Below are 27,356 nucleotides of genomic sequence, written 5' to 3'. Positions count from 1 at the left end.
GCCAAGGCCAAGCCTGAGCAGCCCACAGCCCAGGACGAGGGTGAGGCTTTGCTCTCGGCTGTCCTGAGTGGGGGCTCAGCAGGGAGCCCAGCCCCCAGCTCTCCAGGGCCTCATTCTCTGGGGCTCCAGCAGTCCTCATGCCCCAGCTGGGTGGAGCAAGGCCCTGGTGAAACTGTGGCTTGGCACAGCCAGCAGTGCAACCAAAGCCAGCTCCTCTCTGCCCTGCCTGGGGAAGCAATGAGGATGGCTCCTGGCAGGGGGGAGCAGGGCCAAGGGAAAGGCCTGGGCAATTTGCCTCAGCTTTGCCAAATGAGCCTCAGCTTTGCCCCAGCAGCTGCTGGGATCAGGGTGATGGGGAAGCTGTGCTAGGCAGGGCAGCACCGCTGCTGTCCTCTCTGGCACTGCAAGCTGAGGAGGCTCTGGGTGACCTCCTGAGGGCTGTTCTGGGGAACTCAGAGCCCAGCCACATCTGCTGCAGTGCCATTCCTCAAGCACCCAGCTCCTGGAGGAGCCCCAGATGGAGCCTCTGCCTTGGGACTGTCTCAGATGCTCCTTTCTGGCTTTGCCCTTCTTGCTCAGCAAGCTTGGCACCACGCTCCCATGAGGGCCATGTGGACAGCTCATGGCAGGAGACCGGGCTTCAGTCCTGTTGGGTGTTGCTGCATGCTCTGCTCTCCTCTTTCTGCCAGCCCATCCACTTGTGGGCACCTGGAGCAGCATCCAGGGCAGAGCCTGATCTGCACAGGCTTGAGAGGAAGGGCAGGGCGAGCCCATGGGTGTGCCATTGGCTTGAGCAGAGTCTCCTCTGCCGGGAGCCGAGGGGCTGGTGAGGATGAGGAGGATGAGAGGAGGGCAGGAGGCTGACTCTTGTACCTGTGTGTGCACAGCAGAGCATCAGCAAAGCACCACTGGCAGCAGGGAGGCCTCAGAAGAGCCGCAGGCCAGCCCAGTCCATAGGGTCCTGGCCCTGGGCAGCGCTGCGTCTGCCGAAGGAGCTGCAGCCCCACAGGGCAGGGGCATCGTGGTCATCGTCCATGGGGCACCCCTGGCAGGTAGCTGAGCTGCAGCCTGGGCTGTGAGGAGGGGGGAAGCAGGGGAGATGTGTCCTGGCGGCCCATGGCGCTGGCTTGAGCGGCTGAGGTGCCGGGAGGTGAGGCACGGCTCTGCCGGGCTGGCCCCAGGCCCTCAGCAGCTGCTGCCAGGGCTGTGGCTCCTCCTGTGCCCAGGCAGCTGGGCTCTCGTTCCCCCCAGGAGGGTGAGCCTGTCCCCGTGGCCGCATGGCCCCACGGTGGCTGCCGTGCTCCACGTTGCCTTGCGGAGCGCTCCCCAGCCCCGAGCTGTGCCCAGCTGCTGCCCGAGGCAAGGGCAAGCAGCCCAGGGCAGGGCAGGGTCCGAGCGGTGCTGGCACAGGGCTGGAAGCGGCAGCCTGGGCGCAGGCTTGAGGTGGGCTGCAGCCCTCAGCTGCGTGGGGGCCTGGCAGAGCCTGTCCCCGGCAAGCCCTGCGGCCGCAGGGGTCCCCAAGCAGCCTCCCTCTCTCTGCAGGCAAGACGTCGGCAGCGGCCGCCCTGGCCAAGCACTACGGCGCCGCCTGCCTGTCCCTGGACGCTGTGGTGAGCGAGGCCGTGGCGGCCGGGAGCAGCGCGGCAGGGCGGCGAGCCCGGGAGCTGTGCAGCGCCGGCAGCCAGCAGAGCCCGCAGCAGCCACAGGATGGCCGTAAGGAGCCAGGCTGGGCCCGGAGCGGCGCTGCGGGAGCCCCCGGGGCTGCGCCTCTGCCGGCTCCAGAGCAGTGGCACGGCCCCGGGGGGCTTGGGGAGCAGGGCTGCGGCACGGAGCGGGGCAGAGCCCTTCCCGAGAGCCTCTCTGGGCACTCAGGCTGCAGCCCGAGGGCTCGGGCAGGGGCACTCTGCCTCCTCTGCACAGCTTCCTTTGCTCGGGCTGGGGGAGCAATCTTCCAGCATCTTCCTGGGAGCTGTTCTCTTGCCTGCTAGCTCCAGCCTGGCCCTTGTGGCCATCAGCTGGGCTCTGCTTGGGCTGCTTTTGCAGTGCTCAGCTGGGAAGCTGCCTGGCCTGCAAGCTGCTGGCAGGAAGAAGGCTCTGGCTCCCTGCTGGGGTTGTCTCCCGTGGAGCTCTTAGCTCCATGGAGATGGGCAGCAGAGGTTGGGCAGTGCATCCAGAGCTCTCTGCCTTGCAAATGCACTGTCCCTGCCAGGGTGCCCACTGCTCTGGAAGGTGCCTGGCTGCTCCCCACAGCAGCCCCCTGAGTCCTCTGTGCCCTCTGCAGGCTCCCCGGGGTGGCGACGCTACTCCAAGGCCAGGCTCAGCCGCAGCCTGAGCCAGCCCAGCTCTGGGGACAGAGGCAGCCAGCACTCCCTCAGCTCACCAGGCCAGGCCAGAGCTGGGGCAGGCAAGAGGAAGATGTCTGTGCAGAGACAGCTTGCAGCAGAGTCCTCAGGCTCCCAGGTGAGGCCTGGCCTGCGCTGGCTGATGCCAGGGCCCTTTCCCTTCCCTTTGGGAGCTGTGTTGCCTGGGGCAGGGCTGAAGGAGGATCAAATGCAGCTGCTGAGCCAGCACTGCCAGCTCAGCACTGCACCCTGTCCCGCAGCACCCCATCTCTGTGGCTTTGCAGTGCCTCAGGGGTGGGGACTGCAGCACTGCCCTGGGCAGCTGAAGGTCAGGCTGGCCCAGCAGGACCCTTCCTGGCCCCACGCTGCCTGGGCCTGAGCTCCTGCTTGTCCTTCCTGTGCTGTGGGCTGCTGCCAGCGCTGGGGGCTGCTGCTCAAGGGCTGTGCTCTGCAGGCTTGTCCCCTGCAGCCTCTGGCCCACGCTTGCCTTGGAGTTTCTTGCTAGTGAGAGCTCCAAGGCCAGCAGCTGGGATGGCTCAGGGGGTTCCCAGGGGGCTTTCTGCTCTGGGGATGTTCAGTGTGCTGCTGTTCAACCCCCAGGGCTCCTCTGGCTCTCCTCTGGTCTCGGCGCCTCCGGCACAGCTGCGGCTCAGCCCCAGGGGCAGCGGCGTGGCAGAGCTGGGCCTGGGGAGCTGTGTGCTGCCCCAGGAGCTGCTGGTGGCCATCCTCTCCGAGAGGCTGCAGGTGCGTGGCCAGGGGGGGAAGGAGAGCTTCCTGCTGGAGAGGGCCAGGCAGCGCAGGAGGGCTGGGAGAGGAGGAGGAGTCCTGCTGTTGGAGGGCTCCTGGGCTCAGTACATTTGGGGATGACACCCAGCTGGGGGCAGGAGTTGATCTGCTGGAGGGCAGAGAGGCTCTGCAGAGGGACCTGGACAGGCTGGACAGATGGGCAGAGTCCAAGGGCAGGAGATTGAACACATCCAAGTGCCAGGTGCTGCACAGTGGCCACAGCAACCCCAGGCAGTGCTACAGGCTGGGGTCAGAGTGGCTGAGAGCAGCCAGGCAGAGAGGGACCTGGGGGTAGTGGCTGATGGTAGCCTGAACATGAGCCTGCAGTGTGCCCAGGGGGCCAAGAGGGCCAAGGGCATCCTGGCCTGCATCAGGCAGAGTGTGGCCAGCAGGAGCAGGGAGGTCATTCTGCCCCTGTACCCTGCACTGGTTGGGCCACACCTTGAGTCCTGTGTCCAGTTCTGGGCTCCTCAGGTTAGGAAGGAGGTTGACTTGCTGGAAGGTGTCCAGAGAAGGGCAAGAAAGCTGGGGAGGGGTCTGGAGCACAGCCCTGTGAGGAGAGGCTGAGGGAGCTGGGCTTGCTTAGCCTGGAGAAGAGGAGGCTCAGGGGAGACCTTCTTGCTCTCTGCAACTCCCTGAAGGGAGGTTGTAGCCAGGTGGGGGTTGGTCTCTTCTCCCAGGCACCCAGCCGCAGAACAAGAGGACACAGTCTCAGGCTGTGCCAGGGGAGGTTCAGGCTGGAGGTTCTACACAGAGAGAGTGATTGCCCATTGGAATGGGCTGCCCAGGGAGGTGGTGGAGTCCCCATCCCTGGAGCTGTTCAGGAGGAGACTTGATAGGGTGCTGGGTGCCATGGGTTGGTTGATTAGGTGGTGTTGGGTGAGGGGCTGGACGTGATGACCTTGAAGGTCTCTTCCAGCCTGGTCTGTTCTATTCTGCTCTCTTCTCCTTGGGGGAAGCTGCAGATGCCAGCAGCTGGCAGGGCCCTGGGGACAGCTCAGAGCTGGGGACAGCTGCTTGCTGCCCTCTGCCAAGGGGCTTCACCCAGTGGCCCAGAGCTGCAGGCAGGGCACAGCTGATTTTGTCTTGGCCTTTCTCCACAGCTGAGGGACTGCTGCCAGGGAGTGGTGTTTGATGGCCTGCAGAGCCTCTGTGCAGGCAGCACGCTCTCTGCTCTCCTCTGCCTGCTCCAGGCTGTGGGAAACCGACCCCACATCTACTTTGTCAACCTGCTGCAGGACTATGGCTCTTGGCAAGCCAGGCAGGCAGCTGCAGAGGAGCGGGCAGGTGAGGCTCCTCATCTCCCTGCCTCCCAAGGCTTCTGCCCTCAGCCCTCAGCCCTGCCCAGGTGGAGCTGGCTCACAGCACAGCTGGGGAGAGGTGTTTGTAGGAAGCCTTCAGCCTCCTTCCTGCTGCCAGCACAGCAGGGCTGAGGCTGGGAGACTTCTCTCAGGCTGCCCCACTGAAGCTGGGGCCCAAGTGCAGGCTGCTGGGGCTGAGTGTCTGAGCAGCAGCCAGCTGTGCCCCACGCTGGGGCCTGAGCCCAGCAAGGCAGAGGAGCTGCCAGCCTGGCGCTAGCTTGGGGCTCTGGAGCTGGGAGCAGGGCTGGGAGCTCCCTGCTAGCTGCCGGCAGGGGGCTGGGCTGGGGCTCCTCTCGGCTCCCCCAGCACAGCTCTGCTGATGCTCTCTCCTCCGACCCCTGCTGCAGGCCGGGAGCAGGAAGCTGCAGCCAGGAGGGAGGAAGCCCTGCTCTGGGAGCTGGGGGAGGAGGAGTTTGCTGCCCTCCCGCAGCAGCAGCAAGCTCAGCTGGAGAGCAGGATCCGGCAGCTCCAGCGGCAGAGGAAGCAGAGGTCTGTAAGGCTTCTGTGGGGAGCTGCCCAGCACAGGCTCCCGGAGAGGTGTCCCTGCTCTGGGGAGCTGGGCTGAGCTCGGGGGGGTTCCGGAGGAGAGCCCCAAAGTGGCGATGCCGAGCGGCACAGGGGTGGTGCCTTCCCCCTGCCTGGCTGCCGGCAGAGGAGAGAGCTTCCTGCTGGGGGCTGAGAACATCTCCTGCTCCTGCTGGTGCCGAGGCCTCGGGCTCAGAGCCTGCTGCAGGCAGCTGGGCTCTGTGCTTGCCTTGCCCTCGCCCTTCGGAGGCTCTCTGAGTTCGTGGCCTCGGTTGCCATCCCCTTCAGCCCTCCCTCCCCCAAGCAGGGGGGATGTGCTGTGGGGCTGTGTGAGGCACAGCTGTGTGAGGCCAGAGAGCAGAGGTTTGCCTGGGTCACAGCTGGGCTCCAGCAGGACTCCTGTTTTGCAGGAGGGGAGCTCCTGCAGCCTCTGGGTGCTGTGACTGTGCTCTGGAAGGAGCAGGCTGTGCCCAGGGAGAAGGGCTGAGGAAGCCCAGGGCTGTGGGGGTGACTCTCAAGAGCTCTTTTCCCTTTGCCTCGCTGCAGGCTGCAGCTGGCTAGAGAGCAGCAGGAGCAGCAGCAGCGCTGCAAGGAGGCAGAGGAGCTGGAGCAGCAGGGCAAAGGCAAAGGGAAGAGAAGCCTGGTCAGGCAGGTGGGTGGCTGTGTGAGCAAGAGCCCTGGGCACCTTGCTGCTGAGCTGCAGCACTGCTGAGAGCCCAGCAGCCCCAGGCCCTGCTGGGCAGCCTGCTCCTGCTTGGGGCTGTGCTGGGAGACAGCAGCTGCTGCCTGCTGCTGCCTGCTGCTGCTGCTGCTTCCCTGGGGGCTTTGCCACGGCCCTGTGGCTGAGCTGCTCTTCTGGGATCAGGCTGCCTCTGAGTCCTGGCTCCACACAACTGCAGGCATGCCCTGGGAAGGCCTGGATGGCTTTGCTCCAGCGTTTCTCCCTGCCCTGCCTGTGCCCTGCAGCCCTGAGCCAGGTCCCCTCTGGGAAGTGAGGTCTGCTCCTGCCTGTCTGGCAGGAGAGAGCAGCAGGGCCAGCAGCAGGGCCCAGGTGTCTCTTGCCAAAGAGTCAGGGGTGCTGAGCAGCCCAGAAAGGAGCCCCAGGGCCTGCCCAGGAGGAAGGAGGGCTCTGGAGTTCCCTGCTGGGCTTGGAGCAGCTCCTCGGTTGCTGCCTCCTCGTGGGTCTGGCGCCGAGGCCTTGGGTTTCAGTGGAGCTCCAGTGGGTGCCAGCTGCCTTCTGGCCTGGGATTTGTAGAGCACCTAGCACAGGTCTGGGGTGAGGCTTGGGCTGCTCTTGCCAAGATCTTCAGTGTCCTGCAGCTTGGAAATGCTGATGGCTTTCTCCTGCTCCTCCTGCCCAGAGCACAAAGACATCGAGCGGCAGCAGCAAGGAGGCCCCCGGCAGGCAGCAGAGCATCCCCAAGAGGAGGACCGAGAAGGGCTCTGCCCAGGAGTGCTCAGCCTCTGCTGCACCTGGCAGGGAAGAAGAAGAGCAGCAGAGCAAGCTGGGCCTGGCAGACAGCTGCTCAGGGGAGCAGAGCGAGCAGAGCTTGGCCCTGCGGTTCCAGAGCTACGAGGCGTCACGGCAGCATGTGGCTCATCTCTTGTCCTGCTGGGACAGGGTGCAGGGTGTCCCTGCAGAGCCAGGGGTGCTGCAGCCAGCAGGCCAGCAGCAGCCTTCCCCCCGCCTCAGGAGGCAGAAGTCTAGAAAGGAGCTCCAGAAGAGGCTGGGGGAGCGCAAGCTGGCCCAGCTGGAAGGGGAAGGTGCAGCAGGGGCAGGCGGCGGCCAGGCAGTCGGGGTGCCCTGCCTAGACATCGAGGTGCTGAGCTGTGCAGATGTGCTGAGCACCATCCTGGAGAGCAGGAGGCTGCCAAGGCCGGAGCAGGTAGAGCCCCGCGAGGCTCAGCGCCGGAGCCTGCCCCGGGGGGGCCCTGGGGCCTTGTGTCCCAGCGGGTGCCAAGGGCACAGAGCCTTGCCCAGGCTGCTGCTGCTGCCCCACAGCAGCCTTGTGGCTTGGCTGGGGGCACCCAGGGAGTGCTCTCTGTGCAGGCCTCCTGCCTGCCAGCTGCTCTCCCGGTCTGGAGAGCAAGGTGGTGCCAGGCCAGCTCCAGGGCACTGCTTCCTTCAGCTGAGCCACTCAGAGCAGAGATTCCTCTGCAGGTGCCCCCTGTGGGCCCTGGCCCTGCTCTGGAGCCTGCCCAGCAGCCTGGGCTGGGGCTGGGGCTGTGCTCCACCTCCCTCCATCAGAGCTGGCCAACAGCTGAGTGTCTTTCAGGAGGGGTGAGGATGGAGGTGCCGGGAGCATGACCGAGGTTTGCTCTTCTGCCGTAGGTCCTGGATGAGCTGGGCCTGGGTCCCTCAGGGCCCCCCCTGCCCCCCACTGCTTTCTACTCTGTGGCTCACTACCCAGCCAAGAGAGAGCTGCCTGTGGCAGAGGCCGAGCAGCACTTTGTCCTCCTGCCACAAGGTGCCCCAGGGCCAGAAGAGGAGGCTGCTTCTGTGCGCACAGTGAAGGTGCCAGGGCTGGCTGGGGGCAGGGGGGGTGGCAAAGGCTCAGAGTGGAAGGGCAGTGAAGAGGTGCCAGGGCCCCAGGCCTGCAGCCATCCCTTCTGGCTGTCCAGAAGAGACAGAGCTCTGCTCTCTGCCCTGAGCACAGGGCAAGTCTGGGAGGGAGAGAGCCTCCCCTGAGGGGGTGCTGCCCCTGTGCTCTGCTGAGCCCCCCCTGCAGGGCTGGCTCTCAGGGCACATTTCCCTTTGCTCTCTCCCTTTGGGCTGAAGTTCTCAGAGGAGCAGGGAGCCCCAGGCAGAGGCCACTGGAGGGGGGCAAGAGCCTCCAGCAGCCAGGAAGCTGTGAGGAGGAAGCGGAGCTCTGGGGATGGCAGGAGAGCTCTGCGCAGGTCAGCCACGGTAGCCTCCATCCATCCCTCTGAGGAGGGCCGAAGGCCCACGGGCACTGTGCCAGCCCCAGAGAGCTGTGCCAGGTGAGCCGTGGGGGAGGAGGGATCCCTCTGCTTCAGGGCCAGCTTGCCAAGGAGGCTGCTGAGCCCAGCTCCCCCCCAGCAAGTGCCCAGCTCCTCCTGCTCTCCTTTGCTCCTCAGCAGTGCCTGAAGGTTCCTCTTTCCCTGCCAGGAGCAGCAGCTACCGCTGGGTAGTGCCTGCCCAGGGCCAGGTGGTGCTGCAGGTCCACTTCAGCTCGGCGCTGCTGGGCAGCTTTGAGCAGAGGCTGCACTTTGAGCTGCTGGGCACCAAGCGCCCCTACCAGCTGCACTGCAGGGGCAGCTGCCTGTACCCCACCATCAGCCAGGAGCCACGGTAAGGCTGGCCCCTGGGGCCATCCCGCTCTGCTGCCCCTGAGCTCAGAGCTGAGACTCTGCCCCTCAGCCCCTCAGCCCCCCAGCAGCTCTTGCTGTGCTTGGAGCTGGGCAGCGCTGCTGCTGCCTCGGCCAGCGCTCAGAGTGGGGGCTCTGGGAGCAGGTGTTGTGCTCAGAGCATCTCACAGCTCCTCACTCCCTGTGCCCAGGGAGGTGTTTCCTCGCTGCAGGCAGAGCAAGGCAGCTGAGGCCATCCTCTGCAAGGAGTATGTGCTGGGCACCAGGGTGTTCCACTTCGGGCCGCTGCTGTGTGGCAAGGCCAGGGAGCGGTAGGTGCTGCCCAGCCCAGCCGTGCTGCTTGCATGCAGGGGGGGTTGAGAAGGGATCTGCAGCACCTTGTGCTCTCAGGAACCTGCTCCCAGGGGCACGATTCAGGGCAGGCCCAGGCAGAGAGCTGGGGCTTTGGTGGCTTTGGAGGAGCACAGCTCTGGCAGCTTGAGCACCTAGCAGGCACAGGAGGCTTGGAGGAGCTGGGGAGGGATGGAGCTGCTCTTCCTGCCTGGGGGCTGCCTTGGTGGCCAGAGCCACGTGCTGCCTGCAGCCTGAAGGCAGCTGGGGGTCACTTGTCAGCCCCCATCTCAGCTTCAGCAGCTTTGTGGTGGTATTTCAAGTGCTGGGAGCTCTGTGGGCAGCCTGAAGGGAAGGCTTTCTCTGCTGATGCTTTGTAAAGCCTCCATGACTCTGCAGTGTCAGCAAGCCAGGATGGTTGGAGCTGTCAGCAGGGGACACAGACACCTGCAGAGCAGGAGAAATGGGCTTTCCACTTCCCTGATCCTCACTGCTGGATCAAGTCTGGCCTCAGAGTCTTGTCCCTGGAGCTGCTGCCATCTTCCTGCTCTTCACTTCCCTCTTTCCCTGCTTTCAGGGTTAGGAATGAAGTTTTGTCTGCAGGGGGGCTCTGGAGAGCTGGTGGCATTTGGACCCCCCAGGGAAGTGCACTTCCAAGTGTTTAAAAGCCAGGAGAGGATTTGGCCAGGCTGAGGAATTGCCCTTTTTGCCCTTTTCTCTCCACACTCTGTCCCAGCCCCGAGCCAAGAGGCATTTGTTAACGCTGGGACTCCTCTTGGGAATCCCCCCCTCAGCCTCAGGCTCAGCCAGGAGCTGGGCCAAGGCAGTCTCCTGGCTGCTGTGGAAGAGAGGAGCTGAGCTCTTTCAAACCTCCTGTCCCAGCCTTTCTGGGAAGCCTGCAGGGAAGGCAAGCCAGCAGAGGAGGGGAGGAATCCAGGTGCCTGCTGTGCTGCTCTTTGTGCAGGCACCTTTGGGGTCCTGGTGTGCAGAAGGCCTCTGGAGGTGGCCTGTGCACAGCTCTGGGATGGAGGCAGCAAGTGTGGGCTGGGCACTGAGGGAAGCTGGGAATGAAGGCAGGCAGCATGCAAAGTGCCCCTGGAGGTGAGGCTTTCTCTGAGGCTGCTTGTTGGAGCTGCCCTGCAGCCTTTGCCCCTTCTGTGGCCAGGTCCAAGGCTGTGCTGCAGGCTGGCAACCGCGAGCAGCTCTCCATCCGCAACGTCAGCCCCTGGGAGGCAGAGGTGCACTTCTCCTGGGAGCGGGGTGGCAGCAGGGGCACCTTCCTCTTGGAGCCTGCCAGCATGAAGCTGCAGCCTTATGAGAAGCAGGTAGGGGCCAGGCAGGGGGGAGCAGCAGCAGCAGCAGCAGCAGAGGCCAGGAGCCGTTCCTCCTGCTCACTGGAGGCTCTTCTGTGTTTCTCTTTGCGGGGCTGGGGCCAGGAGCTGAGCGTCTGGGCCTACCCCACTGCAGTTGGCCTGGTGGAGGACAGCCTCATCTGCCGCATCAAGGACAACCCAGAGCCAGTGGTCTTCCAGCTGTGCTGCCAGGGGGTGCAGGTGAAGCTGGAGGTCAGCCCCAGGCAGCTGCATTTCGCCAGGGTGCTGCTGCACAGGTCAGTCAGGCCAGGGGCACTGTGCCGGGGGTGGCTCTGCTGCAACTTGCCTTCCCCTCCCCTTGCCGTGTGGCTGCTGAGATGGGAGCCTGGCCAGCAGCCCTCTGGCTGCCAGCACTTGCCAGCCTCTTGCTCAGCCTTCCTTGCTGCCTTGGAGGTGCCAGGGCAGCCCCCAGCGCTGCTGCCCCGCTGCATTTGCATCTCCCCTGCTGGTGCAGAGGGAGCGGAGGAGCTGCTCTGGCTCTGCCTCCCGTGGCATCCCCTTCTGCCGGCCGGCTCTGCCCCAGGGCCTGGCCTCTGGGGCTTGTGGCAAAGAGCCGAGCCCGAAGGCTGGTTTCAGCGCCGCGGGGAGGGCTGCTGCCGGCGGCAGGGCTGCCGCTGTGCCCCCCAGCAGCTGGCACGGAGCCTTGGTGTCTCTGCAGGGAGCAGAGCAGGATGCTGCTGCTGCGGAACAACTGCCCCCTGCCGGTGGCCTGGAGGCTCAGCGGGCTGGAGAGCCTGGGCCAGAGCTTCTGGGTGTCGCAGAGCCAGGGCACGGTCGGGCCCCGCTCGGAGCTGGCCGTGCAGCTGTGCTTCAGGGCCAGCAAGCCTCTGAGCGTGGAGAAGAAGATCCGCTTGGAGGTGAGGGCGCAGGGCCCTGCCTGGCAGCGCTGGGCAGAGTGCTCTGGGCCCTGCAGCCTGTGCCTGAAGGCCCAAGGAGGAGCCCTCAGCAGATGCCTTTGTCCCCACCTTGCCTGGGCCCTTAGCAGCAAGAGCCCCTGGCTGGAGGATGCTGCTTGGCAATCTCTCAGTGCTGAGCAAGGGCTGAAGGGTGGGGGGCAAGAGGCTGGGGCCAGGCTTTGGCAGCAGTGCCCAGCGACAGGCCGAGGGGCAATGGGCAGAAAGCAGAAGCCAGGAGGTTGCAGCATCTGTCTTGTGAGGCTGCTGGAGCCCTGCAGCTGGCTGCCCAGAGAGCTTGTGGAGTCTCCTGCTCAGGCTCTTAAGGCAGAGCAAAGAAATCTCTGCCTGGGTTTTGCTGCCTGTGGTTGAGAGGCTGCCTTGCAGGGAGGCTGCTGTGTGCTGAGAGAGAGAGTTGGGTGTCATTGCCACCTGCTCTGGGACACCTTGTGGGTGCCTCCCAGGGGCTTTACACACAGCTGCTGGAGACAAGAGCTCCTCAGGTGGTGCCTGCCAGAAACACTGAGGAGAAGGACTCCAGCAGGGTTTGTTTCTTGGTGCCTCAGGTTTCAGATGCAGAAAATGTCCAGGGTGTGGTGCAGGTGGAGAACATCCAGGTCCTGGCCGAGGCCTACGAAGTTGCTCTGAGCATCACCCTGCCTGAAGGTCAGTGGCTGGCCCCAGAGCAGAGGAGTTCAGAGGGATTGCATGGCCTTGGCAAGGGGGGAGGGGAGGGGAGGGGATGGGATGGGAGGAGATGGGAGTGGGGATGGGAGGGGATGGGAGTGGGGATGGGAGGGGATGGGAGGGGAGGGGATGGGAGGGAACAGCAGTGCAAGCCTGGCACGGATCCATGACACAGGCCTCTTGCCAGCTGTGTGGAGTAAAGCCCTGTCAGGCCACACAGAGCTTTGCCTCTCTCATCTCTGGCCCTTGCAGTGTGCCCCTTCCTGTTGGTTTGATGTGGGGGCTTTGGAACAGCAGGGGTGTGCAGAAGCAGCTGGCAGCTGCTGAGGGCTCAGCACAGCACATCAAGTGGTTGGAGCTGTGCTTGGAAGCAGGGAGGTGGAGGCTGAGCTCCTTGGCTGCCAAGCCCTGCAGCTCCTCTCTCAAGAAGAAGAGAAAGGGCAGCAAAGGAGCCAGGGCAAAGTTGCAAGGCTGGCAAGTTGCTGAGCAGGGCTTGGTCCCAGCTGAGATCTCCAAATGTTTGTCTCCTCCCCATCCCCTCCCTCGCTCTGGGGGTGTCCTGCAGGTGCAGAGGACTGCCTGGACTTTGGAGTCCTGAACGTCCTGGGGAGTGCCAAGCAAGTGCTGACCCTGAGGAACCAAGGGCAGTGCAAGCTTGCATACAGGTTGGTCCAGCTGCCTGCTCTGGGAGTGCCTGGGGCCACCACCTGCCCAGGCCTGCAGTCTGCTCCTCTGCATGGCTGGAGGCTGTTGCCCTGCTGGGGGTGAGCACTGGCACTGTCCTGAGCTCCAGGCTCCAGCCACAGCCCAGTTGCTCACAGCTCAGCAGGCAGCAGAAGGAGAGACCCAGCCCCTGGGCTCTGTGGTGCAGGAAGAAGAGTGTGGCCAGCAGGTCAGGGGACATTCTCCTCTGCCCTAGGGAGAGCACATCTGGAGTCCTGGCTCCAGGTCTGGGCTCCCCAGTTCAAGAGAGACTGGGAACTGCTGGGGAGAGTCCAGCAGAGACTAGAGAGATGCTGAGGGGCCTGGAGCAGCTCTGTGAGGAGCAAAGGCTGAGAGCCCTGGGGCTGAGAGCCTGCAGAAGAGCAGCCCCAGAGGGGAGCTGAGCAATGCTCAGCAAGAGACAAAGGAGCTGTGGGGAGCAAGAGGCTGGGGCCAGGCTCTGCTCAGTGGTGCCCCCAGGGACAGGAGAAGGGGCAGTGGGCACAAAGTGGAGCCCAGGAGGCTCCATGTGAAGAGGAGGAGAAAGTTGTTTGGTGTGAGGGTGCTGGAGGCCTGGAGCAGGCTGCCCAGAGAGGTTGTGGAGTCTCCTGGTGTGGAGAGCTTCCAACCACCCCTGGGCACTGTGCTGCTGGGCAAGCTGCTGTGGGTGCCCTGCTGGAGCAGGGGCTTGGACTGATGATGCCCAGAGGTCCCTTCCAACCCCTCCATGCTGGGTTCCAGGGTTCTGTGCCCCTGAAGTCGAGGCCAGTCCCTGCTGAGCTCTGTTGCCCTCCTTCCAGGGCCAAGTGCTTTCTCTTCAGGAGACTCTTTAGAGCAGGATGAAAAGCCTGGGGGTGGAGGGCAGCTGCCAGCACTCAGCACTGCCTGGCTCTGCCAGGAGCTGGGGCTGGCCTCTTGCCTTTTGTTGCTTGTCACTGGTGCCATGCCCAGTGCTGGCTGTGCTGCTGGCCCCTGGGCTGCTCACTGCAGAGATCTTCTCCTCCCTTCCTCCTTCCTTCCCTGCCCAGGTTCAGGCTGCGTCCCGCAGGCCCCAGCACCCAGGACCTGGCCTCCCACTTCACTGTGCAGCCCCAGCAGGGCCTGCTGCCTCTCTCTGAGCGCCCTGTCGCTGTCCAGCTGCTCTTCCACCCTCAGAGGGAGCTCAGCATTGAGAACAAAGCCGTGCTGCTGTGCCAGGTGAGCTGCCTGGGGCGGGCAGGGTGAGCACAGCCGGGCTGAGGGGGGCAGGAGGACATGGCTCTGCTGGAAGGAGAGCTTCAGCTGGGGACTCTTCTCTCCTCTGTGCACAGCAAAGGCTTTCAGAAAGCAGCTGTGCTCCTTCCTGCCTGCCAGGGCCTGGAGGGGCCAGGAAGAAAGCTGGGGCCAGACTTTTGCCCAGGGCTGATGGTTAGGAAGTAGAAGAGGGAGATGGAGCCTGGAGAGGAGGAGGAGGAGGAAATGTTTGACACTGAGGGGGGAGAGAGCCTGGCCCAGGCTGGGCAGAGAGGGGGGAGCTGCCCCATCCCTGGGAGCGTTGCAGGGCAGGCTGTCTGGGGCTCTGGAGCACCTGCTGTGGTGCTGCTCAGCTGAGCAGCTGCTGAGGGCCTGCAGGGAGGTTGAGCAATGACTCTTCCAAGGCCTTCCAGGCTGGGCAGAGAGGCTGGAAATGCAGCTCTGGAGGAGGCCTCCAAAGCAGGGCAGGAGTTGCTGGGCGGCTGGGCTGTGCTGCCAGGACAGAGGCTGCTCTCTGCTTGCAGGTGCTGGAGCCCAGCCTGCGTGCAGGAGGGGAGCCCATGGCCAGCATCCCAGTGAGGCTCTCAGCCAGAGCTGTGCTCAGCCAGTACAGCATCAGCCCTGCGGCGCTGCTCGACTGCGGGGCCATGGCCAGCGGCACCAGGAGAGCCTGCAGCTTCCTGCTGCACAACACAGGCCTCCTGCCCTTCCAGTTCCTCATCTGCAGAGCAGAGCAGGGGGCAGCTGAGCCCACAGAGCAAGGGTGAGAGAAGGCCTGCAGCAGCCTTCCTGCTGGAGGGGGCCCCACAGCAGGGCTGGGCTGTGGCAGGCAGGACACACAACCAGGCTGCGCTGTGCCTCCTGGCCTCGGCTTTGGCTTCCTGGCTCCCAGGCCATTGAGGTGCTGGAGTGTGGCCAGAGCAGGGCAAGAGGGCTGCTGAGGGGCCTGGAGCACGTGGGCTGTGAGGAGCAGCTGAGGCAGCTGGGGGAGGGCTTCAGCCTGGAGAAGAGGAGGCTCAGGGGAGCCCTTCTGGCTCTCTCCAACTGCCTGCAGGGAGCTTGGAGCCAGGTGGGGCTTGGTGATTTCTCCCAAGCGACAGGAGAAGAGGAAAAGGCCTCAGGTTGTGCCAGGGGAGGGTTAGGGTGGCCATGAGGAAGAACTTCTTCCCCTGGAAGGTTGTCAAGGCCTGGCCCAGGCTGCCCAGGCCAGTGGTGGAGTCCCTGTCCCTGTCCCTGGAGGGCTTTCAAAGCTGCTGCTGAGGGCCATGGAACAGTGGTGCCCTGGTAGTGCTGGGCTCAGGGCTGGACTGGCTGATCTGCAAGGTCCCTTCCAGCCAAGCAAGTCCATCTCCTGTGAGCCCTGGCTTATTGCCTGCCTGTGCAACTGGCTTGTGAGCAGGGTGTAGAAAGAGGCCCCAGGATCCTCCTGGGGATCCTCCTGGCCCTGGGGCTGGAGCCCATCTGTCCATCAGCTGCAGGCACAGGTGGTGCAGGGGGCATGAAGAGCAGGAGGACTTTCCTGCAGGGGGAGGAAGCTTTGGCTTTGCAGGGGGGCAGGAGGAGCTGAGCCTGAGGGATGTTCTCTGCTCTCCCCTCTGGTGCACCCCAAAGGAAGTCCTCCCAGGCCCAGCGGAGGCAGAGCTTGGAGGGAACCTCTGCTGCAGCCAGGCTGAGCTGCAGGCAGGTGAGTGGCTGCTGCTGCCCAGCACAGGCTCCTCCACACTGTGCCCAGGCTGGGGGCTTGTCCCCATGGCGTGGGACACGCTCTGCATGCTGGGCCTGCACCTCTGCTTGGCTTCTTTCTCCCCTCCTGGGCTGTGCTCTGGGCCACGGAGTCCTCCCTGCCTGCCCTGGGCCCAGCTGCAGGCCGAGGCCTGGAGTCCTCCTTGCTGGGAGGCTGAGGGGGAGGCTGTTGGCCATCAGCCTCTGCTGGCTCTCTCTCTGCAGGCTGGCCTCACCCTGGGCATGTTCACTGTGTCCCCTGCCTTTGGCTGCATCCTTGCTGGGGAGCAGCAGCTGGTGAGAGTGGATTGCGCCGCGGGGCCGCCAGGGCCGTGCCAGGAGCAGCTGCTCATCGACATCAGCCACAGGGACCCCAGGGACAACCCTCTTGGCATCCCCTACACCCTGCTGGCCGAGTCCTGCCTTCCAGGTAGGTGCTGCCCACAGCTGCCTGGGGCCAGGCTGCTGCTGCTCAGCACCCAGCCTCAGTCCTGGCAGAGAGCAGCCAGCCTGAGCCCGAGCTCCCCTCTCAGCCTCCTCGCAGGTTCTTGTCAGCTCCAGCAGTGGGAGAGGCTGGGAGGGCTGCATGGAAGGAGCAGAAGAAAGCCTTTGGTGCTCAGGGTGCCTGAGCTCCCTCCTGACAGGCAGCTCCCCTAGCCAGGGCTGGCTTTGGCAGCTGCCTGGGCAGAAAGGGCTTCTCCAAGGGCGGGAGAGGCCCCCAGGGGGCCCCAGGGGCAGCTCAGCAGGAAGCTTCTCCTTGCTCAGCCCTCCCTCTGCTCTGCTCCGCTCGCAGCCTTCGTGGTCGATGACATCGAGGCCATCTTTGAGGGGCACCAGATCTGCAGCAGCAGCAACCTCTGCCCAGGCCTGCAGAGAGGGCAGGAGCAGCAGGGAGTGTTCCTCACCGACCAGAGGAAGTTCCTCTTCCCTGACGTGCTGGTGGGGCAGCGGGCCACGGCGCGCTTCAGCATCTGCAACAGGAACAGAGTCCCCTGTGATGTGCTGCTCTCCATCAAAGCCAGCCCCAGGAAGGTAGGGACAGGAGGCCTTGGGCACTCTGCAGCCTGCCTGACAGCTGCCCTCTTCCCCAGCCTCATGGCTTCCTCTTGCCCAGGCTAGGCCAGCTCAGCTGACAGCTGGGCTGCATTCAGCGTGTCCCAGGCAAGGCTTTAGCTCAAGGCCCCTGGGTGCTTGGGGGGAGAGCTGGGGCCTTGTGAGCCTCTCCTGGAAGCACAGAGAGAGGAGGAGCTTGCCCTCAACTTTGAGCCAGGGCTCCCAGCAGAGCCTTTTGGGGGGGGCTCAGCCTCTTCTCCCAGGGAGCAAGTGCTGGGACAAGAGGCCATGGCCTCAGGTTGTGCCAGGGGATGGGTTAGGTTGGACACGAGGAGCAATTTCCTCCCCTGGAGGCTTGTCAAGGCCTGGCCCAGGCTGCCCAAGGCATCTGCAAGGGGTTTTCAAAGCTGTGGAGCTGGGGTGCTGAGGGCCATGGTTTGGGCTTGCTGGCAGCCCCCTGGCTCAGCACTGCTTGGGGTTACCCCCCTGAGATGGAAGGAGCCTGTCCAAGGAAACAGGCAGGGGGCCAGGCTGCCTGGGGCTGCTCCTCCTCATCCATGCATGGCTGAGGCAGCAGCACCTGGGGAGAAGCTTCCTCCTAAGCCTCCTCTCTTGGCTCCCCAAGCTGAAGAGCCGCCCTGGCCAGGTGTTCCAGGTGGATCCTGCCCAGCTGTGTGTGCCCAGCTGCTCCCAGGCCTTTGCCACTGTCACCTTCAGCCCACAGAAGGTGCAGAGGTACCAGTGCACCTTTGAGGCCTGCCTTGATGCTCAGAGAAGGTAAGTCACCTCAGGAGAGCTTGGGAGGGAGCTTCCTGATGGCTTCTGGCTCTTGGAGTGGCCTTGGGCAGAGTGCTTAGCACCCCAGCAGGGAGGGGTTTGGAAGGGACCTGTGGGGCTCAGCCAGCCCAACCCCCCTGCCTGAGCAGGGCCCCCACAGCAGCTTGCCCAGGATCCCAGGGTGCAGGGGGGGTTGGAATCTCTGCAGAGGAGACTCCCCAAGCTCTCTGGGCAGCCTGCTGCAGGGCTCCAGCAGCCTCCCACTCAAGATCCCCTCTGGGGCTGCTCTTCTCCAGGCTCAGCAGCCCCAGGGCTCTCAGCCTCTGCTGCCCACAGGGATGCTGCAGGGAAATCAGCAGCTGTGGCTCTGAGCTCCAGCAGAGCAGGGAAGGCAATGTCCTGCTGCAGCCTGCAGCAGGGACTGTGAGGGCAGTGGGACATTGACCCAGGCTGCCCAGAGAGGTGGGAGCTGCCCCCTGCTCAGCACCACTGCAGCTCAGGTTGGTTGTGGCTCTCAGCAAGCTGCTGGAGCTGCAGCTGTCCCTGCTGCCTGCAGGGGCTTGGGCTGGATGAGCTTCCAAGGTCCCTTCCAAGGCAAAGCATTGCAGGCTTCTGTGAGCCCGAGGAGCCAGCAGGGGGTGGGGGACTCGGGCAGCAGTGGAGCTGTGCAGCTCCAGCTGAGCTGGAGGTTGCCAAGGACAAAGGATTGGCTGCAGTGGCTCTGTGCCCCGAGGCAGCTGCCCTTGCTGCCTCCTTGCTGCTGTGCTGAGGAGGTGATCTGCTGGATCTCCTGGGGGGCACGAAGAGCTCTGGTGCTGAAGGAGCCATTGGCTCCCCTCTGACAGAGCTCAGCTCCTCTGCCCTGGGCCCCCTGTGTGGCCTGGGCCTGCCCTGCCCTGGCCCAGCCCTTGAGTGGCTGAGCTGGGGCCAGGTCCAGCAGCTTGCTGCCCTGAGGAGCAGCTCCTTGGAGATCAGCTCCCTGCTGGGGTCACTGAGTTGTGCCTCTGGCCTGGCCACTTCCTGCCGCTCCGCTCCTGCTGCGGGAGGAGAGGAGCCAGGGGGAGCTGTGTCCTGGGGGCCAGGAGCCCCAGGCAGGGCAAGGGCAGCAGCTGGCCCTGGCCTCCCTGCTTGCCAAGTGAGCAATGGCTCTGCTGCCCCTCTCCTGCAGCCCTGCAGCAGGCAGAGCACAGAGCCTGAGCTTCGAGATCAGCGGCGAGGGGAAGGTGCCGGAGGTGAGGGTCCTGCGCCCGGCGCGGAGGGACAGGAGAGGGAACCCCCTGCTGCTCTTCAGGAAGCTGCCCCTGGGGGCCTGGGAGAAGCTGCCCCTGGTCCTGCAGAACTCTGGCCCTGTCCCTGCCCAGGTGAGCAGCTGCTGAGGGAACTCTGCTCGGGGAACAAGGCTGCTGCTGGGGAGGAGAGGGCCCAGCGCAGCCGGGGGGGTGGGCAGGTGCCCCACGGCTCTGCAGGTGCCCTTGGAGCCCAAAGGAAAGCCTTGGCTTGTGCTCAGAGCCCCTCTGTGGCAGGAGGACGACCTCCTGAGCCTCTGCTGTGGCAAAGCAGTGGGCAGAGGCCTGTTGCCAGCAGCTGCCTCCAGGAAGGTGCCCTCAGCCCTTCCCTTGTGTCCTCCTCTCCTTGGCCTCGGCTGCTGCTGGCCTTGCCGCTCCTGAGCCAGCCCTGGGGCTTGTGCTGCTTCCTTGCTCCCAGCCTCAGGGAACAGCCTGGGAAGGGGCCTCAGAAAGTCTGCTGGAAGCCCCTGGCTGCCTTCTGCTTGCCAGGAAGGGAGTTCCTCTGAGAGAGGCTTTGGAGGGGCAGGGCTTCCCCAGGCTCCCTTCTCCCCTTTTGGCTGGGCTGGAGGTCATCCTCCTGTCCTGCTGGCACTGGCTTGGCTCTGCTCCTGCTTTACCAGGCTCTGCTGAGCCTCACTTGTGGCTTAGTCCCCTTGTGCTCCTCACTTTGGGCCCTCCTGTCCTGCCTGCTGCTGTTTCCATCAGCTCCCAGGGGCTGTGGAGCCTTGGCTTTGGTCTGGTTTCACTCCAGCCTTGTGCTCAGAGCTGTGTTGGAAGGGGAGCAGCACCCTGGGCTCCCTGTGGTGGGACAGCAGCAGCGTGGGCTCAGGCCCTGGGCCATGCTGTGCCCACCCCAGTGTGCTCCTGCTCTTTTCCCAGGTGCTGCTGGACCTGCTGGATGAGGAGGGAGCTTTCTCCTTGAAAGCCAGGCCCAGCACCAAGTGCCTCTACCAGGCTGTGGGCATGGAGGACTCTGCTGGAGAAGGTGAAGTCCTGGAGCATGAGATGTGCTCACCCCCCCAGGGAGAATTCCTCTCCTGCTGCTGGCTTGGCCAAGCAGCAAGCAGCTGCTGGCCCTGGGCTGTGTCCTGGGGCTCTCTGGGCTCTTGCAGAGGGACTCTCTGCAGGGTTGCAGGTTTCCTTCTGGCAAGCTCTGGGAAGTGTTTCTCTTCCTCTGGACATGGGGGCTTGAGTCCTGGGGGGCTGTCAGCACCTCAGTGGAGCATCTGAGCTCTCTGCTGCTGCAGGTGGGGAGTCCCCAGCCTGGCAGGAGGCAGCCCCTGAGCCCACAGCCAGCCAGCCAAAGCCCAAGGCACTCTCTGAGTCAGCTCTGCTGAAGGCAGGAGCTGGCTGGCTGCAGCTTGAGCCAGAGCTGAGTGCTGAGCTGAGCTGAGGGCAAGCAGCAGGGAGCTTGCTGCTGGGGTCCCAGCCTTGTGAGCCTGGGAGGAAGGTCTGGGAGCATTGGTGAGGCAGGCTGTGCCTAGAGGCAGCTGGGCTTGAAGCTGGGCTTCCTCTTGTGCAGCATGGCAATGTTTGCAGTGCCTCACCTGTCCCTGCTGTCCATCTCTGTGCAGAGAGGAAGCTCCACACTGCTTCCCTGCTCCTGCAGTGTGGGCAGGCAGCAGAACTGGAGGTGCTCTTCAGAGCCAGCCTGCCCCAACGCCTGGAAGGGAAGCTGCAGCTGGCAGTGCTGGACAACCCTGCTGGGGCCAGCACCATCAGGCTGCTGGGGGCAGGCTGCCAGGAGGACTTCAGCCTGGACAACATCCAGGGGCTGGTGGCAGACAGGGAGGAGGAGAACCTCCCTGAGAGCAGCCTGGAGGAGGACAGCCTGGAGGGTAAGAGGAGAGGCTGCCAGGCCGGAGCAGGGCACAGGAATCTCCAGGGCTGGGCTCAGGCTGTGCCGGCGCAGGGCTGGCCCAGATTTAGCAGCCAGCTGCTGTCCCCTGCTGGAGCCTGCAGAGCAGCCTTGCTTGGCAGCCCCAGGGAAGCTGGCCTGCCCAGGCAGGAGCTTGCAGGCCAGCAGGGAGGGCTCCCAGAGAGCAGCTTTGGGCTGAGGACCTCTGCAAGGAGGCCTGCCAGCCCCCGGGGTGCTGTGCAGAGCACAGCTGATCCTCTGTGTCCTCTGGGGGTGGACTGCTGCTGGCTAAGGAATTGCTCACAGCCAGAGGGCAGTGATCAGCAGTGTCCAGATGGAGACTGGGGACGAGGGGTGTCCCTCAGGGCTCCATGCTGGGCCCAGAGCAGCCCTGCAGAGAAGGCCTTGGGGGTGCAGAGGGTGAAAGTCTGCCCAGGAGCTGCCCCCTGAGCTCACAGCCCAGGCCCAGCCACGTCCTGGGCTGCAGGTGCCAGAGGAAGGAAGGCTTGGAGAAGGCAGAGCCCTGAGTGGCTGTGGTGTAAGGGGGCAGCTGGGTCTGCCTGCACACTGAGACCTTTCTCTCTCCTTGCCAACAGCTGCCCCAGGGCACCACATCCAGTTTGGGGCCTGTGCCCTGGGCACCCCCTGCTCCGTGACCTTCAGCCTCACCAACCGCAGCAGGGAGCAGGCCCTGCGCTTCCAGTGGCTGCCTGAGGCCCCCTTCCACTTCTGCCCCCAGGTGAGCCTGGCTGTCTCTGCCCCCCTGCTGCCCAGCCCCTGCCTGGCTGTCTCTGCCCCCCTGCTGCCCAGCCCCTGCCTGGCTGTCTCTGCCCCCCTGCTGCCCACCCCCTGCCTGGCTGTCTCTGCCCCCCTGCTGCCCACCCCCTGCCTGGCTGTCTCTGCCCCCCTGCTGCCCACCCCCTGCCTGGCTGTCTCTGCCCCCCTGCTGCCCACCCCCTGCCTGGCTGTCTCTGCCCCCCTGCTGCCCACCCCCTGCCTGGCTGTCTCTGCCCCCCTGCTGCTCCCCCCCTGCCTGGCTGTCTCTGCCCCCCTGCTGCCCACCCCCTGCCTGGCTGTCTCTGCCCCCCTGCTGCCCACCCCCTGCCTGGCTGTCTCTGCCCCCCTGCTGCCCACCCCCTGCCTGGCTGTCTCTGCCCCCCTGCTGCCCACCCCCTGCCTGGCAGCTTCCCAGGAGCTACTGGGGAGCCACCAGGGAGCAGTGAGAGCTCCTTTCAGTGCCACCCAGGAGATGCCCTCCCTGGTTTGCTGGGGCCAGAAGAGGCTCCATGCTGTGGGAGGTGGCATCCTGTGGTGCTGTTCCTCTCTAGCAAAGCCCAGATGAATACTCAGTCAGATGCAGTTTCACACAGTCCCAGCATGCTGGGGTTGGAAGGGACCTCTGGGCATCATCAGTCCAAGCCCCTGCTCCAGCAGGGCACCCACAGCCTGCCTGGCCTTGGCAGTGATCCCAGGTTGGTCTTGGCTCTCTGCTTCTCCCTAGGTGGGGCACCTGCATGCTGGCTGTGCCAAAGATGTTACAGTCACCTTGCAGTCAGAAGTGGAGGTCACCTTCCAGAGGCACCCTGTGAGGTGTCTCCTGTCCAGGATCTGCTTCCAGCTGCCCCCAGAGGAGGTCCCTGACTGGGACGACCGCCTGGGCACCCTCAAGTGGGTGGATACCACCAGGGCCCCAGGTGCCAGCTGGCCTCTCAAGAAGAAGGTGAGAAGCACAGCAGCCAAAGCTCCCTGAGCTGCCCCAAGAGGAGCTGCTGCTGGCAGCAGATCTCCCTCTCTGCTGGCCAAGAGCTGCTCTTCCTCCTGGCACTGACTCCATCCCTGAGGGCAAGCAGCAGAGTGTGTGAGAGGGGAGGAGGCTGCTGGGGGCTCTGAGGGCTCAGCCAAGGTGGGGAAGTCTCTGACAAGAGAGGCTTTGGCCACAGGCAAAGCCTAAGCCAAGAGCTGAAGTGTTGCAGCCTGTCTTGGGTGGGAGCTCACAGTTTTGAACACATTTTCCCAGCCTGCTGCAGCTTGGAAGGGCCCTCTGGAGCTCAGCCAGTCCAAGCCCCTGCTCAAGCAGGGCACCCCCAGCAGCTTGCCCAGCAGCACAGGGGCCAGGGGGGGTGGGGAGCTGTGCAGAGAAGGAGATTGCACAACCCCTCTGGGCAGCCTGCTCCAGGCCTCCAGCACCCTCACCCCACTGCCTCTTCTCCTCCTGGGTGCCAGTTTGTGCCCATTGCCCCTTGTCTGTCCCTGGGCACCACTGAGCAGAGTCTGGCCCCAGCCCCTTGCCTCCCACCCCCTGCCCTCCACTTGAGCTGTTGGTCAGCACTGAGCAGATCTCCATTCCCTGGAGGGCAGATCTCTCTCTCTGGTTCAGTGCCTTTGCACTCCCAAGGAGTTCAAGCCCCTGCTGCTTGCTTTGGGGTGCAGAGCAGCAGCAGCAGCACTCTGCTGTGTGTGCTGAGCAGCTCCCTGGCCCCTTGGGGCTGAGCTCTGAGCCTTGTCTGCACCAAGCAGGGCAGCAGAGCTGGCCAGGCCTCTGGAGAAGAGGGCTGATGCTTGGCCTCCACAGGCATCCAGGTCTTTCCCAACCCAACCCTCCTCTGCTGTTGGCTGTGGGCTCTCTGCTGGGGGGATCTCAGCAGCAGCTCCTGCTCTGCCTTTCCTGCTTGTCCAACACACTGCTCTTGGCTGCTGCCTCTGCCCCAGCTGCTGAGCCATTGTCAGACCTGGGCCCCAAAGCTTCTTGACCAGCAGAGGGACAGCACTCAGAGACTTCCCAAAGGAGTTGGTTCCCAGCCCCCAGTGCCCTTTCCCAGCCCCCAGCAGCGTGGCTGATGCCCCACAGGAGACTTCTCTCTGGGAAATCCTTGCTCCTAGGACAGGAAGGAAAAGGAGCTGCTGGAGCTGCTCCTTCTTGGGCTGCTCCAGCCCCAGAGCTGCAGGAGGGAAACTGACTCCTGCAGGAGAGGCTGCTGGCTTTCTAGGGGCCAGGAAAAGCAAGGTCAGGCCCTGGGAGCCAGGGGCAGTCCCCAGGGCTGTGTTTGCAGCGCTGGTGGCTTTGGCCAGCAGCTGACCCCCAGCCTCCAGCAGTAGGCTCTCCTGCTGCCCTCTCTGGGGGCTGAGGCCTGGGGATGGCCTTGGTGGCCCCTGGGTGTGGCTGCTGCTGGAGGCTCCCTGCTCAGCCTGGCTCTCTGGGCTCTGCTCAGTGGCTCTTCCCTCTTCTCTTGGCAGGTGCTGGAGCCAGAGGCAGAGCCAGCTCACACTGTGCTGGAGGGCAGCAGCCGCGAGGTGCAGCTTCTCCTCAGCGCTGTTGTCACCGGCGCTGAGCTCCAGCTGCCCCCAGAGGAGCTGGGGAAGCCTTCCTCTGCCTCCAACCCATTCAGAACATAAGGCTCCTCCTGCTTCAGAGGCAGGTTGGAAACATGGAGCTGAGTCACCAAGGAGTCAAGATCATTTCCCCTCGTACTTGTGACAATTCCATAGTCATTCTGGAGCATGTGATGCCAGCATTTGTCATTCATCACTTTCTGTCAGAGAATGTCTGTCTCTTTTGTTGTCCTTCTTGTTCACTATTTAATTTGTCAGTAGTTTGTGGTGTGGGTTTTTTATGTGATTAAAAAACACCATAATAAATATGACATCAAACAAATCATTCAGAGCTAGCCAAGGATCTGTAACACAGCTCCACATCTAGTAGAAAGGAACGTCTCTTTGCTTTCAATACAGGCAAGCCAATCCATTACGAACTGAGACCACACCTAAGCCTCTGCTTCCTTCTCTTCTCCCCAGACTCCATGTGAACAATCAGAGTGCTTTATGCTTGTGTGTGTGCCAGTGCCTATTCAATATGCAAACTAATACAACACTAAAACTCCCGCCATTACCACGTTCAAATCCTCCCTTCACTTGCAAATCAATTTATCTGCCTACAGCTCCGTCCCAGTCTGTAAATAACCCTCCTGCAGCAGACTGCTCCACCTCCAGCCAAAGAATCCAGAGCAAACCCACTTTGCTAAGGGTGTTTAAGTACCAACAGCTAGGACATTATCTTCTTATCACACCGTAGAACAGGGGGTAAGACAACAAAAGCAGCAGCAGGACGACAGCTCTTGTTCTCGCTTCGACACAACTTGCTGCCTTAAACAGCCTGAGCACTCTCTGATGGCTTTCGTTGCTACTTCAGTTCATCACAAAACAGAGGTGTTCAGCCAAATCCTGCTTCCCAGCACAGTCAGTATGATTATCCTCAGGCTCCTTTTTCTTCCCACAGTCTGCATATGATTCACATGAAGTATGCAGAACAAATGGGATCTCTTTATATGCACCTAAAGACCCTCTAATGATTTACTGCAGCACTGGTTTGGGAAGGTTGCTGCAGTCTGTAGCTGGAGTCTAAGCAAAGCAGTGTCACTTATCAAAAGGAACTAAGAAGTGCTCCTCTTTAACCCAGCAGTGTGCACCAGGAATGAAGAAGGAAGGGAAAAACAGAAAGAGAAACAATAATGAAAATAAAGAACTAAACCCAAACAAGCCCACAGCAAACCAAACACCCAACCAGCACTTTCAAACATGGCTACTCAGCTTTTGGCTCCCAAGCTGCAGTTCCAAAGGTGCAGCAGTGGGCTGCGTGTTACAGCTGCTGAGCCCACACAAGTCTCAGTGCAGCCAATGGAAATCAGGAGCTTTGAAAATCAGGGCCCTGAATCATGGGATCTAGTTTTAAACGTTCATTTATACCATCCACGAGTCTCTCACTTGTCAGGTGCCTGCAATAACAGACATGCCATTTCATAAGTGTCCTTTGTTTCAACTAAGCCAATGGAAAACAGGAAACAAGTAGGAGAAAAGGTCCCAAGGATCCCAGTGCTGCTCTGTCACCAGCAGCAATGCTCTGTAGAGGCATCAAAACCACTGCTGCTGGAAAAAATAAACCAGCCTAAAAGGACCTTTAGGTCTGCAGGAAGTACGAGAAAGTTGGTTTGGGCACTGATGGTTTCAGACCTCAATTATCTCTGTGAATTTACCAGCACTGCCTGAGCCCACTAAGGCTATGGAGAAATGGAAATATTGCCACTGTGGATGCCTGTGCTGGAAAGAAATATTTCCTACAACAATTCATGCTGGGGAGGGGAAAAAAAATCATCCTCTTCATTTCAAATGTACAGAACACCTAATCACATTCCCTTTGGTATTGATAACTGCCATAAGATATGTTTCCATTGCATGCTGGTGGCTTTTTAATATCATAGTTGTTAGAGCCGAAATCAACTGGCCTTCCAGAAAGCAAAACCAGCGTCAAACTCAAATGGGATTCCTTACAAAGGTCAGCACATTTACAGGAGAAAAGAGCTTGCCCAGATTGTGTCCCCTGAAGCAGCAGGAACGCAGCCCTTTGATCAAGCTCTTCCTTCTTGTATTGAAACAATTATGTTAATGTCATTGCTGTAGAGCCATAGGAATCCTTAAAACGAGCCCAGGTAATATCCTTTCTCCTGATTCCAAGGTAACTTTCTGCCTTTCATTATAAGTCAATTAATATTAAGTAATTTCACTGACTAATTTTAATTAAACCTGTTGAAAATTGCTTTTCCTTCAGCAAGTGAAGATGAGGCTCGAGTGCGATCGTCAGGAAGAGAGGAACGGGGAGGGGAGAGACAAACCCGGACTTTACAGCCAGGCGAGAAGATGTCTGAAGAAGGGAAAGGGGAAAGGCATGGCAGCCTCAGAGAGCCTCGGCACTGCGCGGAGGAGGCGGCATCGACCGCGCAGCTCCGTGCCCGGGCCGAAGGCGAGAGCTGGGCCCGGCCTGCCCGGGGGCACCGGGGCAGGAAAAGTTCGCTTGGGCGGCGGCGGCGGGGGCAGGAGCCAGCGGGCGGACCGCGCTTGTGGGGATGTGGGGTGTGCGTGTGCGGGGCTGTGTGTGTGTGTGTGTGTGTGTGCGCGAATCTCCTCCCAACACCCTGCTCCCCCCACCACCCCCCACCCCTCCCCGCAGCGATTCCTGCCTCCCGCAGGTTCCCCGAGGCACAGCTCGGGCTCGCCGCCGCAGCCGCGCAGCCCCCGCGCAGCCCCGCACCCCGGGCCGGTTGCAGCAGCTTCAGTGGCATCTCCCTGCCCGCGGACACCCACGCACATTCACACACGGATCCCAAACCGGAACCGCAAAGCGTCCCCGGGCTCAGCCCCGAGCCCCGGCCCCGCAGCCGCCCTGCCCTGTTCGGGGGTGCAGGGGGGTGGGGGGTGGCTCAGCACCCCGGGCTGCCCCCTTCCATCCCGACCGCCTCCCTGCATCCCGGCTCGGGCTCGCCCCGCACGCCGAGAGCATCAAAGGAGTTACCAGTTCACGGCCGCTGTTCTGCAGCCGCAGCTGAGACTGTGATTCCCTGGATTCGCCTTCTCCGGCTCGCTCCCAGCCGCTGCGAGCTGGAGGTTTCCCAATCGTGCCCCGGACACTTCCCAATTAGATCCATTTGTCTACACTTTTCTCCCCTTTCCTCGGATCGGGGCGAGGGGAGCGGGGAGCTGGAAATCCCCATCCGGAATTCAGCCTCATCCGTGCCGAGCCACCTCCATTTAAATCCGACCATCAGGCAAGCAATAGAAATGATCAAACGCTCCTTCTCTCCGTCCGCAAGCAGATAATCCTACTAATCCAATAGATCTCCCCCGAGCCGAAATTGCCCTCCAGGCGAATCCCTTTCGCTTGATGGCCGGCGGGTGATCTCGGCGCCGCGACGGTGCCCCGAGGGGTGCGTGTGTGTGTGCGTGTGAGTGTGTGTGGGGAGGGGGGGATGGAGGGTGGTCATCTGTTTTGGCTCCTGGATGCACGGCTCGCTCAAACCGCCGAGAACCCTGCTGCTGGATGGAAAATGGTACAAAGATAGCCCCAGTGGCAGCGCGGCGAACAGCGCGGCCAGCCCCGGCCCAGCTCCGCACCGCCCCTGTCCCCGTTCCGCACCGCCCCTGTCCCCGTTCCGCACCGCCCCGGCCCCCGCTCCGCACCGCCCCGGCCCCGCTCCGCACCAGACCCTGCCTCCGGGGAGAAAGCCACGGCAGAAAAGTAGGTTTGGGGGTGCCCCTGGGGTGGTTCCTTAC

The 27,356-nt window shown here is 63.0% G+C and overlaps 2 protein-coding genes across 2 annotated transcripts in view; both read left to right on the top strand.

Annotated features, from left to right (window-relative positions):
• The window catches only part of LOC137455227 (hydrocephalus-inducing protein homolog), a 49,806-nt gene extending 36,253 nt beyond the window's left edge, over positions 1–13,553 (top strand). Inside the window, exons 34-50 of the mRNA XM_068165847.1 lie at positions 1,543–1,713; positions 2,282–2,460; positions 2,943–3,086; positions 4,232–4,415; positions 4,837–4,978; positions 5,561–5,666; positions 6,376–6,900; positions 7,347–7,529; positions 7,794–7,996; positions 8,145–8,327; positions 8,536–8,655; positions 9,840–9,999; positions 10,111–10,283; positions 10,706–10,904; positions 11,507–11,606; positions 12,193–12,292; positions 13,358–13,553. Coding sequence (XP_068021948.1) covers positions 1,543–1,713; positions 2,282–2,460; positions 2,943–3,086; positions 4,232–4,415; positions 4,837–4,978; positions 5,561–5,666; positions 6,376–6,900; positions 7,347–7,529; positions 7,794–7,996; positions 8,145–8,327; positions 8,536–8,655; positions 9,840–9,999; positions 10,111–10,283; positions 10,706–10,904; positions 11,507–11,606; positions 12,193–12,292; positions 13,358–13,553 — 3,068 coding nt within the window. The remainder of the gene's footprint in view (positions 1–1,542; positions 1,714–2,281; positions 2,461–2,942; positions 3,087–4,231; positions 4,416–4,836; positions 4,979–5,560; positions 5,667–6,375; positions 6,901–7,346; positions 7,530–7,793; positions 7,997–8,144; positions 8,328–8,535; positions 8,656–9,839; positions 10,000–10,110; positions 10,284–10,705; positions 10,905–11,506; positions 11,607–12,192; positions 12,293–13,357) is intronic.
• Positions 13,554–14,092: 539 nt separating this feature from the next.
• Positions 14,093–23,916, top strand: LOC137455195 (hydrocephalus-inducing protein-like). The gene is made up of 11 exons (XM_068165788.1): positions 14,093–14,325; positions 15,174–15,246; positions 15,510–15,714; positions 16,078–16,316; positions 16,963–17,114; positions 18,283–18,475; positions 19,280–19,385; positions 19,975–20,238; positions 20,855–20,997; positions 21,760–21,978; positions 23,493–23,916. Exons 1-11 carry the CDS (start codon positions 14,123–14,125, stop codon positions 23,649–23,651), a joined length of 1,956 nt encoding a protein of 651 aa, XP_068021889.1. The 5' UTR covers positions 14,093–14,122; the 3' UTR covers positions 23,652–23,916.
• Positions 23,917–27,356: the final 3,440 nt, after the last annotated feature.

Source organism: Melanerpes formicivorus, unplaced genomic scaffold (assembly GCF_026170545.1).
Source record: "Melanerpes formicivorus ecotype bairdi unplaced genomic scaffold, bMelFor1.0.p_v2 SCAF_93, whole genome shotgun sequence".
NCBI lineage: Eukaryota > Metazoa > Chordata > Aves > Piciformes > Picidae > Melanerpes > Melanerpes formicivorus.
The sequence above is the reverse complement of the archived record's forward strand: the minus strand, read 5'-3'. Positions and strand labels throughout refer to the sequence as shown.

Bases quoted from the DNA above. Each gene is read 5' to 3' on its own strand.
- LOC137455195 (XM_068165788.1), top strand. From the start codon at position 14,123: ATGGCCAGCATCCCAGTGAGGCTCTCAGCCAGAGCTGTGCTCAGCCAG. The intron at 14,326-15,173 runs GTGAGAGAAGGC...TGCACCCCAAAG, and splicing joins GCTGAGCCCACAGAGCAAGG to GAAGTCCTCCCAGGCCCAGC. The intron at 15,715-16,077 runs GTAGGTGCTGCC...CTCCGCTCGCAG, and splicing joins GGCCGAGTCCTGCCTTCCAG to CCTTCGTGGTCGATGACATC.